We start from the raw sequence: 14,406 nt of genomic DNA, 5'->3' as shown, positions 1-14,406 counted from the left end.
GGCCGTGCCAGCAGGCCGGCACCCTCGGAGTGCCCGGGCGGCTTTGAAGATGCAGCTGGAGCTGGTGGCTGGGCGGAAATATGAATATTTAATAGCGGTTCGTGTATGATCTCCTCTCCCCCCTCCCCGCCCGCCGCCGTCGGGTTTCCCCGGCTTTTGTGAGCGCCACGCGGGGAAATTACTTTTTTCTTCCCCCCCTCCTCTTTTTTTTTTTAATTTTTTTGCGCGTGTGCGTGCGTGGCACCTTTGACTCCCCCGCGCCGGGAGGCAGAGCGGCTCGGGTAGCGGGGGCTCGACGGGGGCACCCCGCCCTCCACTACCACCCCCCACCCCCCCCCCCCCCCCGCCGCACAATCACAGCCACGCACACGGTCACCCGCGACAGCCGCTGGGCGGGCGGGGCGGGGCGCGGAGGGGCGCGGAGCTGTCCGTGGTGCTGCCGCCGGCAGCCCCGGCACCCCCCGGGCCGCCCCCCCCCCCCCCGGCCGCCGCTCGGAGGCCGCCGCTGCGGGCGGGCAGGGGGGTGCAAAACCCTCCGCTGGCCGCGGGGTTTGAGCGAATCCCGCGACCCGGAGGCGGCGTTGAGCTCGGGCAGAGGCTGCGGTGGAAAACAAGAAGCAGCAAACGCGCTTTGCCAATGAAACGTTAAAATCCTTTTTTCTTTTTTTTTAATGAAAGACGGTTTAACAACATTTAAAAATAACTTAGTACATTAGTAGAATAAATAAACCTCCTATTAACCAAAAAAAAACCCCCAAAAGAAACCAACCCAAAAAACAAAAAACAAAAACCAAAAACCAACGAAATCGGGTCATATACAGAACTTAAGACTTCGAACAGTCTCGGATAGAACAGCGATACAGCGGAATCTGTAAGAATATATCTATATGTGCGTCAACGCCAATGAAATATTTACAATACATACAGGTACCCAACCGAGCACCCTCGTTTTATTGTTGTTGTTCCAAAAGAAATGTACCAAACCATTCGTGAATTTACAAGCAGTGCAGCCTCGCTCGCTCGCTCCCTTTCCTACAAATTTAAATTTGGCTTTTCTACAAACAGACCTCCAAAAGGGACTTTGCTCCGTGGAAAAGTATTGCAGTTAAAGGTAATAAATAACCGACCGACCGACCAAATAAATAAATAAATAAACAAACAATCGGATAGATAGATAGATAGATAGATAGATAGATAGATAGATAGATAAAAAACCGAGCCGGTCTGACTACCGTCGCGATACAGCTTTGAAATCGAGAAAGACGGATATTGTGCTGGCAAGAAACCCGAAGCGACAAACATATCCCCCCCCAACCCCCCCCCCCCCCCCCCCGCTGTCACCTACGCGGCCACGTCCTTTCTCGCTTCGGGAGCAGCGTGTGGTGGGGACAATATGGGAATCCCCATTAAATATGTAACGCGGCAAACAAATACCTCGGACAGTGAATCAGGCTACACAAATAATGTAGGACATCTACTATAGGGTGCCGACGCCGTACGAATAAGAATACTCGCCAGAGAAATACTTTAGGTTCCGGTGACAATTTACAGATGGCCGAAAGGGACGTTCAGAAGAAGAAGAGAAAAGCTCACGTTCATAAATCCTACCAACACAAAATATTTGATTCTCACTATCTTTTTTTTTTTTTACTTTTATCAAGACTTAGATTAAAGAGGTGTAATTAATTAGAATGAGCACAAAATGAAGTTGCTAGAGAGATAAATTAATAATTTACAAGGGGTTGTTTGGCAGTAATCTAATAATAGCTTTTGAAGACCAGTGAACACAGCAGGATCAGCTCTTTCCCTAAGCGTTATAACTTCAGAGAAGGAAAAGGATAATAACCACAGTAAAAATATATATATATTTATATATTTATAATACGCAGTGTAAATGCAGAAAAACCTGCCATCTGTTTTTTTTTTTAAATCATTATTATTATTATTTAAATCAAAATACTTTTGAGACGTCTCTCGCGGCGCAAGCCTCAACTCTAGATTCAAGTTTGGGTCCCGAGAAAACCATGGCACTGCGGACACGCCGCTGCGAAGGGCACCTTTCGCGCTTGCACCCAGGCGAGGTCTGTTAAGAATAAAAACCAGCGGTACTTGCCGGGGCGGGTCCGGGCGGCGGCTCCGCGGGGAAGTTCCCCCCGAAAGTTGGGCGCGGGGCGGGCGGTGGGGTGGGCTGGGGGCGGTGGGGTGGTTTTGTTTTGTTTGGGGTTTTTTTTCCTCCTTTCCTTTTTTTTCTTTTTTTTTTTTTGATGTCGTTTATTTAATTTTTTTTTTTTTTTTGAGGATGCTGCTGCTGCTGCTGTCGATTCTCCTCCGCTGCCGGCTCAGATGCCGGCCGAGTACTTCATGCGCTTCTGCTTCTGGCGCTGGTTGCAGAACCAGACGCGGACCACGTTCTTCTTGAGGTCCAGCTTCTCGGCGATGGCGGCGATCTTCTCGGAGGAGGGCCGGGGCTGGAGGGCGAAGTAGGCCTCCAGCGAGCGCTTCTCGGGGGCGGCGATGGAGGTCCGCTTGCGCTTCTTCTCCGCGCCGCTGAAGAGCTCGGGCTTGGCCAGCTTCTCGCGGTGGGACTTCTCGGCCTCCTCCAGCCAGGCCTGCAGGATGGGCTTGAGGGCGATCATGTTGTTGTGGGAAAGGGTGAGGGACTCGAAGCGGCAGATGGTGCTCTGGCTGAGGGACCCCACCCCCGGGATCTTCAGGTTGGCCAGCGCCGAGCCCACGTCGGCCTGGGTCACCCCCAGCTTGATGCGGCGCTGCTTGAAGCGCTCGGCGAAGGCCTCCAAGTCGCGGGGATCGGCGTCCACGTCGCTCATGCAGCCCATGTGGGCCGGCAGCCCGTGGGCGTGGGCCATGCCCAGCGCCGCCGGGTGCATGGGGTTCATGCCGGCCATGTGGGGAGCGTGGCCCGGCGTGGAGACCACCGCGCCGTCGGGGGCCGCCATGGCCCCCAGCGCCAGCCCCGGCGTCAGGTGCTCCAAGAGTTCCCCCTCCAGCGCCTGGTGGGGCTGGTGGTGGTGGTGGTGGTGGTGGTGGTGGTGGTGGTGGGTGCCCGACAGGGCGGACGGGTGGGAGATGGGCACCGAGGAGGAGGAGGCGGCCGAGGTGCAGGGGATGGTGTTCATGGTGTGGTAGGTGGCGTCCGGCTTGAAGGGGCTGTGGTGCGGCGGGTGGTGGTGGTGGCTCTTGCTCGGGGAGACGATGTCCACCGCTGCCAGGGCTTCGGCGCGGGCCAGCAGGCTCTCGTCCAGACCGCCGAATATATTGCTCTGCAATTGCAAATAGAAGGCACACATAACGCTCAGCAGGGAATTCGCCTCCCCGCGCACTCCGCCGTGCCACTAAAACCTTCCCAGCATGTTAAAAGAGAAATCCTGGAGAAGGAGGAGGGGGGGGGGGGAGCGGAGCGGGGCGGGGGGGGGGGGAGAGGAGAAGCGGGAGCGAGCGGGGCGAGGGAGCGGGCGCGGCGCGCAGCCGCTCGCACGGAGGCAGCCGGCGGCGGGCGGACGGACGGACGGACGGACGGACACACGCACCAGCCGCGCGCAGCATCCCAGGTCATAAAAATTAATACGGGCGGCAAAAGCCGCCGCATGCATAAGTTGGGCGAGCGCCCGGCGGCGCCGGGTGATTTGCTGCGCGGCCATGAAAAAATCATCAGGCGGATCCGGGGGGCCGCCGAGGGGCTCCCCTTAAAGCGGGGCGGCGGGCGGCGGGCACCTACCGGAGGGGCGGGCAGGCAGGCCCGCCGCATCGCCTCCGCGCCGCCGCCGCCGGGGCCGGAGCCCGAGCCGGAGCCGGAGCCGCCGCTGCCGGGGCCGGAGCCGGAGCCGGGGCCGGAGCCGGAGCCGGTGCCGCGTCCGGCGGAGCCGCCGGTGCCGGTGCTGCTGGGGGAGCTGGCGGCGGGGGCGGCGGCGCCGGCGGAGGGGCAGGGCGAGGCGGTGTGCAGGGCCGAGTACTTGGTTTCGTGGAGGCCGCCGCCGCCGCCGCCGTGGGGGAGGCCGAAGGGCTGCTTGCTGCTCAGGGACATCATCATGGTGCTCGCCGCCGCCGCGGCCCGGCCCGCCGGCAGGCGGCCGCCGGAGGAGGGCAGGGGCGCGGGGGCCGGGGGCCCGGACCCCCCGGAAAAGCCACAGGAGCCCCGGCCCCCCCCCCCGCCCCTCGCCCCCACCCCTCAGAAAAAAAAAAAAAAAAATCAATCAATCAATCGATCAATCCCACTCGCCCCCCAGCCGGCTGCCCGAGCCCCGGCGGGGAGGAGGACGCGGCCGGGAAAGGAGGCTCCGGCGAGCCGGGGATGCGCGGGGGATGCGCGGGGGATGCGCGGGCTGCCTCCCGCCCGCCCGCCCGCCCGCCCGCCCTCCGCCCGGGCGCTCGCCGCCGTCCGCCGCCGCCGCCTCCGCTCCGGCGCCGGCCCTCGCCTCTCGCGAAGTGCCCTCCCCGCCGCCGCGCCGGTGGGTTTTACTCTCTCCCCTCCCTCCCCTCCCCTCTCGCCTGTCACTACAGCCCAACTCCTCGGGAAGGGCCCTCCGCGCCTGCCTCCTCGGCCCCGGCCCCCTCCTCCGCCGCTCCCTGCCCGCCCCCCGCCGCCCCCGCGCCCACGCCCACGCGTGCTCCCACACTCACCGCCGCGCCGCGCCCCGCCGCCTCCCAGAAAGGGGAGGGAAAAAGCCAAAAAAGAAAAAAAAAAAAAGGTGGGGGGGAGCGGCCACCTCGCCGCCTCACATCCACCCTCCATTAAAAAAAAAAAAAAAAGGGGGGGGGGGAGAAGAGAAAAGTCCCAGCCGGGCTCACACCGAGCCCACGGCCAAAGAGTGTCCCGGGCGCTGCCCTGGCACTGCTCGCCGCTCCGGCGGGGGCGGCGGGGGGCGCTGGCCGCTGCGCGGGGGCCGCGGAGGGAAATGCAGGGAGCGGCGGCCGGGGTCTGTGTGTCGTGTCGTGTGTCCCCCCCCCGGCGTCCCCCACCGGCGGGGAGCCGGAGGGATCCTCCTGCAAAAGCGCACCGCTGTCCCGCCAACGTCCCCCTGCCGCTCTCTTCGAAAAAGAAGAAAAGAATAAAAAAAAAAAAAAGAGGGAGAAAAGAAATCGTGCAAAGTCAGTTTTACTGAAGGTGGCCGGGTTTATTTCCATGAATTTCACTTTTCAGCAGGAAGGTTAAAATAAGTGCTTAGGTGTTTAATTTCTCACCTAAACAGCAGACTTGGTAATTTTAAGGGAAATAAAAAAAATTACATTGTATCAGCTCTCACTGTCGCCAGCTCGGAGAAATGAAATAAATCAAAGTTAAAAGCTTGAGTATCATTTAATTATGGTGCGAATAGCGCTTGGAAAGAAGTAGAACAACATCTCTAAACAAATTATGGCCGGGCCAGGAAGGAATTATTAGATTGAAATTTCATTTAGGCTCGGGAGACACAGCGCTTCAATATGTAATCTGTTATGCCTCATCTGATTTGTATGCTTAATTCAGCTTGACGAATTTATTAGTTTTCATAATAGTAAAAAAATTGAGCAGCACTATGGGCTAATGCATTGTGTGTACTATAAATTGTATGTCACCGTTGAAAGGCTGAAGTCTATAGAAATCTTTTATTAATGACAACATAGGAAAGAGGATTTTCTTGCAAGCCTTTAAGGAGTTCATGCCAAACCTCCGCGCTTCGTGTCTCGGTAGGCTATTAACATATCGTCATACTAATTAGGCTACTTCATGAGTGATATAATTTCAAACTTTAAATTATGTTCTAATTAACGAGGGTTGTCCAATTTGCTTAATCTTCAAAAAGCTTTTGGCTTGTCTAATTAGTCGAAAGCATCGAGCATCTCCAACGCCCAAGAAAAAGCCATCGATAACATTTTGCGTGTTTTCAGCAGAGCCCGGGCAGAGCCCACGCGGGGCGCGGCCCGCCGGTGGCGGGCAGCGGCTGCCGGGGAGGCAGGCGGCCGTCCCCCGCCGCCTCCCCTCCCCGGAGCCCCGGGCCGCTCCCCCCCGCCCCCCGGCAGCGGCCGCAACGCTTCGCGCTTCAGCACGGGCGTGCCAGGAGGTGTGCGGGCAACTGAGGAACGTCTCCCGCTTTCCGGGGAAAGGAAAAAAAAAAAAGAAAAAAAAAAAAAAAAGGAGAATACCTCGTCAGCGCTGGGAAGTCCGAGGGCAGCCAGCCTACCGGGTCCGCGGAGCCGGGGAAGGGGCTTTGCCCGCCCGGCTCTCCGGCTGAACTTTGGCGGAGAGGAGGGCGAGGAGAAAAACCTCTCCACGCTATACATTTAACCCCTCCCGCACTGAGTTTAATTACTCGCAATAGTTGGTCTAATGTATGCTGTCACACGGGAGAACTGAGAATGCATATCGTTAATATGAATTAATCTTGATTTTAATAGCAACTGACAACCGATCTCCAAAACGCTGAGCGCTTATCACCGCTCCGAACGGCGGCCACGGGGCCGCAGCCGGGTGCGGAGCAAGGCGGCCGGAGGAGCCGGGCAAACTTTCCCCGCTGCCGGGCCCGGGGGCTGACCGGGGCCCGGGGGTCCCGGCGGGGCCGCGCCTGCCGGTGGCTCTCCGCGCTGCAGGGACGCGCCGCTGTACCGCGCTGCCGGCAGCGCCCTGCCCGCGGCACCGCCGCCCAGCAAACCCTGCCTTCCCCCCCCCCCCTTTTTTTTTGTTTCTTGGGGTTCGGGGTTTTGGGGGTGTTTTGGAGGTTTTTTTTGCTTTGGAGACAGACGCCGCCATGCCCAGCTGCACCCCCCGCCCGGTGTCGTGAGGGACGCCGCGGGAGCCGCAGCAGGCGCGGAGCCCCCGCCGCCCCCCGGCAGCTCGCCGGCCCTCCGGGGCCGCGGGCCCCGCAGCCGGCTCCGCGCACCAGTGGGCCGCCTAAATAAAAGGAGAGCCCCCCCCGCCCCCCGCTTACCCACGCCCACGCCCACACCCTGACCCACGCAGACATCTGGGGAGAAATCACTGTCGCCTCTCATGTATCCATGTTCTGATTTACGATTAAAATTTAAAGACGCGCATTCATATTTTACCGAACCTAATGCGCCCTATGAATTTTTAATCCGTTAGGATGCGGGCTACACTTCGAGCAAACTCTACCTTTGTTTTGAGCGCGGGGCAGCGACGGCCCCGGCTCTGCCGGAGGGGCGGCCCCGGTGCCCCACACCGCCCCCGGCCCCCGCCGCCTCCGGGCCGCTCCCCCGGGGCTCCGGGGGCGGGGGGGCGACCCGGCCTCGCCGCCGCGGGGCGCACGGCGGGGGCAGGCAGCTGCAACCCGCCGAGCCGCGGCAGCCACCGGCCCGGGACGCCCCGTCGGGCAGCCCCGCACCCCCGGCGGTGCCTTCGCACCCAGAGCACCCTCGCTTCCCCCCCCCCCCCCCGGCCCGGCATCGTCGCCTGCACCGGCTCCTGCTCCCCCTCGTCCCTCCTCCCGATCTGGTTTCGGGGGCCGGTGCGCGGTGCTGGGCAGGCAGCGGGGGGGGTTGCACCCTTCGCGGCGCCCTCGCCGCCCCCCGAGGCGGGATGGGCCCCGCCGGCCCCTCGGCCTCGCCGGGGCCGCGCTGCCGCCTCAAGCCAAGTCAAGTCACGAAGTCAAACTTAAAGCCCGGAACGATCAATGAAGACTTTTGCCGTCCGTGGCGCCTCGTGCTTCCTGGCACTAAAATAAATGCAAGAAATCGAAACTTAATTACTTGAAAGAAATCCAGAAATCCCTCTGCATAATTTATCCAGGCATTTTTCGTGGCGTTTGTGTTGAATGCACGCGTTTAACTCCGCACGCTCCGCTCCCCAACGCCGCTCCCCTCGGCAGGCGCGGGGCGAGAGGCGGCCGGCTCGTCCCGGCGGACCCCCGGGCCCCCGCACCCCCCGGACGCCGCCCGGCCGAGGGGCGACGGGAGGAGAGGGGGGGGGTCACCGGAGAAGACCGCGTTTCGGCCTCGGGGTCGCCCGGCGCTGAGTGTGTGTGTCGTGTCCCCCCCCCCAGCGCCGGCTGAGAGCATCTCCAGGGGCAGGGATGCGGGCAGGGCAGCGTGCGGTACACTCTCCTCCTCTCCTCTCCTCACCGCCTGCGAGGTCTGAGCCCTGAGCCAGGCACTCGGCAGATATTTTCTGATGAGGAGTGTCTGGCGTAACAACCCGAGTCTCCTAAGCGTAATGGAAAGTGCCAATAAAGTAACTCAGTTATTTCTGATAAACTCCCCCCTTGTCTTTGATGATACCGCCGTGGCCTCCGCGGTCCTTCTTATGAATAGGGTATGACACCTGCTAGCTGGGGGTAGTATATTAACCGGCAACGCGGTGATGGCCTCCTCATTTGCCATCTAGCCTGGCTGCCGAGAGCCCGCTCGGCAAGCCTTCCGCTGAATTCATTAGGACTGGGAGTCTGCCGGCTCGGGAGCAAACTTTATCATAGACACCTCATCGAGAAGTTGAAGTAATGTTATGAAAGAATGAAAAATACATTTGGGAGCTGCCTGGAAACTGAAGTACATTTTGATTTAACTTACATTAACAGAAACCTAATGTAAAAGTGAAGGGATCTAACAAAACCATTAATAATTTAAAAATAATTACAGATAGTCTATCCTTACTATTCATAACCACTCAACATTTTAGACAAAGAAAGCTGAATATTCTTCGTGGGAGAAAGATGTGAGCAGACTGCTAAGCAGCAGCCATCCGACTCACGCTGCCTCTCCTCTGCTCGCATCCGCCGCACGTTCGCCACGGTACCCAGGGCACCATCCAAAAAGTACTTTTCCAGGAGGGAGGGTGAAAGCTGGCTGGAGGTGGAGGGCAGGTCCTGCCTTTGTGCAGGGCTTTTTGGCAGGCGTAAGGCACGGATTTCAACCCCTCCTTCTTGCTGGAGTTGCTCTTTGAGGTGGGCCCAGTCTGGCAGGGGAGACCAAGTTGGTTCTTACACCTCCTTGGGCTGTCACCAAGCTCTGCCAGCCTTGGAGGCCTCAGGAAAGGCCTTTTCCATCTGTAGCCTTGGTCAACACCCGTGGCAACGGTGACTCTCCTGTCCCATGCTGTGCCGTGCTATTTAACGACAGCTGATATCAGCACCATACATCATCTGCTTGGCTTGCCATGGCTCCCTACAAAAGTTATTTTTAAGGCGTCCATTTTAATTCAAGTTTCCATCGTACGCTTTATAGCTCAAGGGTCTTGAGCGTGCTGCGAGGCCATGATTTTGCCTGTGTTTCTGTTGGTCTGGGGTTTTTTTGAGATACACCTGCTGTCCAAACACTGTGTAAAAGCAGCTGGATATGAGGCAAACTTCACTGCTTGCTTTTCCTTACAGGTAAAGATAAAATTGTAATGAGGGAAATTCACAGATGTAAAGTGGCTTCTAAAGGAAAAGAAATAGCGGACAATACAAAGCAGATAAGAAATTCAGATTTAACTCTCACAGGAACCTATCTTACAAATAGGCTCACAGGTGGGATCCCTTCCTAACCACTTCCCCAACGGCTCCTTGCACTGAAAACATTAAGATCTCATGGATCATTAAAAAAATAATCCTATAAATCACACTGTGGATGTCCTTGGGACTCTACTCTTGCTGATTTAGACAAAACCCTGGTATCTTAGATTACCCTTCATTAATTATTTTCATTAATTTCCCTTGTTATAGATGTATTATCACAAATCATATTCCAAACACATCCCCTAATTAAGCACGAAATTCCTCTCTACCTCCGTATGCCATTTAAATGGAGCAATGAGAACGCGCGTGTTCAGCCCGGTGCCCGGAGGCTGGTGGCAGGCAGTCGGTGCGACAAAAGACAGTGCTTGCATGTCAGCTGTCTTTTGGGACTTGCTCTAACTCAGAGAAAATATTTTTATTTTCCACTTGGTTGTCAACACAGGCATGTTCTCAGCTCAGAGCTCTTAGCCCTTCCAAATTTTCAGTGTCCTCCATTTTCTTCTCCAGTGTTTTCAAGGTAAAGCTGAGCTCCTTTTCTCCCCCTTCCACCATGCAAGGTGTTGGCTGATCTCTTTGTATGTCCCCAGGACTCACCAGGCACCGCAGAGCAGCCTTCCCTTTTCAGCCAGGAAGAAAAACTATGACAGGTGATAAGCATCGAAAACAGGTGATGAAAACCTCGTGTCTCTGAGAAGGCTGTCACCAATGGACAGATGCAATTTTAAAAATGGCTTAACAGTTGTGTCACTGGATCAGCGTTTGTACCTCAGAGCCATTAAGTAGTGTGCTAAAATACTTGTCTAGGTAGACAGGGTCCTGCGGCCCCACGTGAGAGGTGTATAATGCGCAGCTGGGGTATTCGGTGTGTGCCGTGAGATGTTCTGTGTTTTCCACGGTCTCTGTAGTTTTGGTGATGTCTTGCATGGACTCATCCTGCTTCGTGAATGGGTAGCAGAAAACATCTGTGAATTATTCTGTTTACTCCCTTTGATTCAAAGTCCACACAATCAGAGCATGACGGGACTTGACCCTGGCTGGTGAGGAAGGCCCACTAGGACCAGCATCTGGTAGAGTATCAGATATGTGCTGAAGCATCGGTCCCTGCAGGACCAGGCACCCTGAGCTCAGACCTAGTCTACAGGCTCATCCTCCATGAAAACCAGGTTTTAGTTCTCGAAAGATACATCCGTGCATAAGAGCAATGATAATGTTTGGGGGTGGGTCCACCTTATATGTGGACATAGACACTTGTCTATGTTTTATTCAAAGCTAATCGCAAATCCTCAACTTTTCTTTTGCCCCTCTTCTTTTTTTTTTTGGTTAAAATTAGGTAGAAATCCATTCCACCTTTCCTACAACCTCTGGGCATACATCAAAGCCCTTCCCTTCACACATAGAGCATGGGCAGGTATCTGCCTGTGTTCTCCTGTCCCTTTTTATACATGAAATATTGTATGTTCTGAAGACTGTTTATATAATGAAATCAAATTGTGAAATGCCTCTGCAGCTCTTATCAACATTTCCTATTGGAAACAGCCTGTTAGGACTATGATAGCACGTATCTCTCGCAGTCCTGAGACAGCAATCAAATTCCAGTGAAATCTCTTACCAAAGGCAATCAAGTCGATCAATGGGAGTTCTGCCAGTAACATCAAACCTGATGAAATGGTTCTGTGTTAAGAACTGCAAATATACACGTGGCAAAGAGGACAGATCAGAAAACAGGACTATGAAGGTAAAGAAAAAATGCAGAAAGAAAAGACATTATACTCCAAAAAGAAAAATGCAGGAGATGAGTAATCAACTGACATATACAGCCAACCCAATACAGAGGCTAAAATGCAGACAACTCAGTTTGTAGCCTGTAACACGAACTTCTGTAGAGGCATTTACTCAGAAGAACGCTTATCCATGCATCCTGCTTTAAATATTTTGCTGAATTGGGATGAACTACACTTGTGCTTAACGGCTTTACTGTTTGTTTTGATGGGGGAGACCTGGGACAACCCAAAGAGGCTGTCATTTTCAAACTTTCAGATATCATCATCAAGCTGCATACGTCTGCATGTCTCTTGCTATGTATATATAGTAAATATAGCATCAAATCATATTTTTACTTGTTAACCCCTTAACAGTTATGTTGCTTAGTGGGTACCCTGACACAGTGAACTTATTTGAGTAAAATGCACTTTGTTTTTCTTGTTTAGGCCAGCACGTTTCCTTGGAGTAAGCGAATTCGTTGCTGCACACCTGTGAGACGGAGGCAACGCTTTCCAACAGGTCCCAGCATCCCTGTCTTTCCCAGTGACTTGGGCTCCCAGCACACTTGCCTGCCTCTGAAAATGTTCCCACTGGGTCCAGACACTCTAGCCCAAAGTAGGCCAAAATGGGGGGGGGGGGGGGGCAGGGGTTTTTTTTTGTTGTTGGAGGGAATTTTGCGTTTGGGGTTTTTGTTGTTGTTGTGGGGTTTTTTTTAGCTTGATATAGTTTTTAATAATGTTCGTGGATATTTTTTGAATGAGGGGGTTGGACCTGACAAAGCTTTTCCAACCGTTAAAACTTGCCTGCTTTAAGTGCTGACAGCTGTGGGATGGCTCTTAATGAGGAGGGATGCGCTCGGCAGTGCCCTGCCCATGGTCTGTCCGTCCGTCCGTCCTGGTGACCGGTGGGGCAGCAGCAGCGGCCAGGGGGGTCCCACCGCAGGGATACGGGGGGCTGAATTACTGCCACCCCCATCTGTATGAATACAGCTGGGGCACCCTGGGAGGACGTGAGAGGAAATTAAGGGCAGCTTATGGCTGCGGGGTGCTGCTCCCCATTTTTTTTTCCTGGGAGGCCGGGGCAGCCCAGACGCCATGGAGATAGGCTCAGGACCAGGATCCTGCCCCCCCGGTCTTCCCCCCTCCAGCTCCAGCAGCCCCAGGTGATGCTTTAGGGTGGCGGAGGCTGGCGGCAGCTGGAGCTTGTCCGTGTTTCCATGGGTAAACTGGAGGTCAGGCCCCGGGGAGCCACCAAAAGTTTGCTCCGGGACGGATGACCCCAGGAGGCTCTTCCCAGTTGCGGGGGCAGGGCAGGGGGTGTCCTGGGGCAGGTGTCTCCCCGCTGCCCGGCATGGTCTCCCGTCCCCCGCTTCCCACTCCTGGTTTCAAGGGAATAGGGAAAATTCCTCTCTCTTCTCAACTGGGGCCAAAAGCAAACCCTCCTTGGGATTCCCGGCAGAGTGCTGCCACCCAGCCACTGCCAGGATGGTGCGAGAGGTACGTCTGGGAACGAAAGGTGGTTTCATTCTTACTTTGTCTCTTCGTTACACCTGCTGTCCTTCCACGCCCCCAGTATGCCATCTCATGACATGTCCTAGTACGATGCAGCATGCTGTATTGTGATTTCAATGTAACAGTGGGCATGTTGTTTTATTTAAAAAAAAAAAAAATGCCCCAAAGGCAGGAGACATGTCAATCTAGAAAGAAGATGGTTCAATCTGTACTCATCAATTGCTCAGAATACTTAAAAATGAACTGAAGGACCAGGAAGCTCGGGAACCTGATAAATTAAGGGTTACGTGCTTGGAGGCCAAAGCAACTGAAGTTCATGCGTTAGCAAGGCCAGGCTGCTTTAGATACTAAAAGGTGGGGGGGGGGGTGGAACCAAAAACAAAACAAGTGGGTAGAAAGAATATCTTCTTGCAGACAAGTGAGGGGAAGAAGGTGATGAAAAGAGTTTTGTTTTATTTGATTCAAAATTGTGGTCCAGCTGTGGGCAGGAGCCTGCGCCTGTTCTGTGGGCTGGGTGAAGCCTGGCTTGGGAAGGGAAGGAGGTAGGGTTGGTTTGCCGTCCCGCTGTTTTGGGGCCTGCTGCAAAAGTCAGAAGACTTGTGTAGGATTTGATATTCATTATTCATACGGTCGTGTTTTAGCAGGGGTGAGCTCTCTATACATGGCTGTCATTTTCACAATCTTTCACATAAGCTGTGTCAGCACAGCCTTTATAAATCTCATTTTTACCAAAGATTTATGATATAACTGTAAATGTGTGCTCTGAACTGGTATCTTCCATAGAGGGTTTTAGTGAGGGGATCTTATTTTTAGAGGGTTGGTGCATATATTGTCTATGCCGAAGATACATGATGAAAAATGTAATTTATAATGTGGCATAATAAAAATGGCTGGTCTTTGAGGGAATAGCAGACGTAGTCCCATACCTACACAATATCTTTTTCAGTAACATTTTGATAATGACTTTACATGTGCGTTATAGTGGTGTGAGAGGTGGTGACAGTGCATCAGGCAACCGTAGGAGATGCTGTGTCAACTCTGACCTTATCAAGCAAGACCGCTATGCCTGTACAAAGCAGTCAAGTTGGACAAAGGAGAGAAGAAACACTCATTCAGCAGAGGTACAGGGCTAGATTCTGCTTTTATTTATTCCACTTTAAGTCAGAAATAACCAAGTCAATTGGAAGCATCTTTGCTGAATTAATACATGTGTGAATGTTCCAAACATTTCAGTGTTCTTAAAAAATTCAACCAGACCTGGGAACAGCTGGGTAGCTTGCTTCTGAGAGCTGAGATATGCCACCTCCTGTACTGCTGTTTGGCAAGACTGCACATTTTAAAGAGGCAGTCCAATGTTACAGCCAGTTTTAAGACAGGCTGCATTCACTATTTGATTCTGTGTGGTATTGCCATACCTGTTTATTTCATTGTAGTCATGGTAACTTTTTTCACACAAATCAAGCTGTTACACATAAAGTGGTGGAAAACAACAGATCTCTGTATCTGTATGAACAGTGGCTGGTTTTCCCCTTACTCAGGGACTTTGTGCGCTTAAGGTACTGCAGGCATCTGGAAAGCAAAAGCCATGGAAATGACAAAGGAAAGCTGGGCTGGTGCATTTTTCATTATAGCAAAGCTCCTGCCAAGTCAAAGACCAGCCATCAAATGAGAGTTTCATCCGAATCTAGAGGAGA

The 14,406-nt window shown here is 54.3% G+C and overlaps 1 protein-coding gene across 1 annotated transcript; it reads right to left on the bottom strand.

Moving 5' to 3' along the window:
• Positions 1-2,301: 2,301 nt before the first annotated feature.
• POU4F2 (POU class 4 homeobox 2) lies at positions 2,302-4,358 on the bottom strand. The gene is made up of 2 exons (XM_052810622.1): positions 3,737-4,358; positions 2,302-3,281 (listed from the first exon to the last, which is right to left on the bottom strand). Exons 1-2 carry the CDS (start codon positions 4,046-4,048, stop codon positions 2,340-2,342), a joined length of 1,254 nt encoding a protein of 417 aa, XP_052666582.1. The 5' UTR covers positions 4,049-4,358; the 3' UTR covers positions 2,302-2,339.
• Between the last annotated feature and the right edge of the window lie 10,048 nt (positions 4,359-14,406).

Source organism: Harpia harpyja, chromosome 2, assembly GCF_026419915.1.
Source record: "Harpia harpyja isolate bHarHar1 chromosome 2, bHarHar1 primary haplotype, whole genome shotgun sequence".
NCBI lineage: Eukaryota > Metazoa > Chordata > Aves > Accipitriformes > Accipitridae > Harpia > Harpia harpyja.
This window is presented reverse-complemented; position numbering and strand designations above follow the sequence as displayed.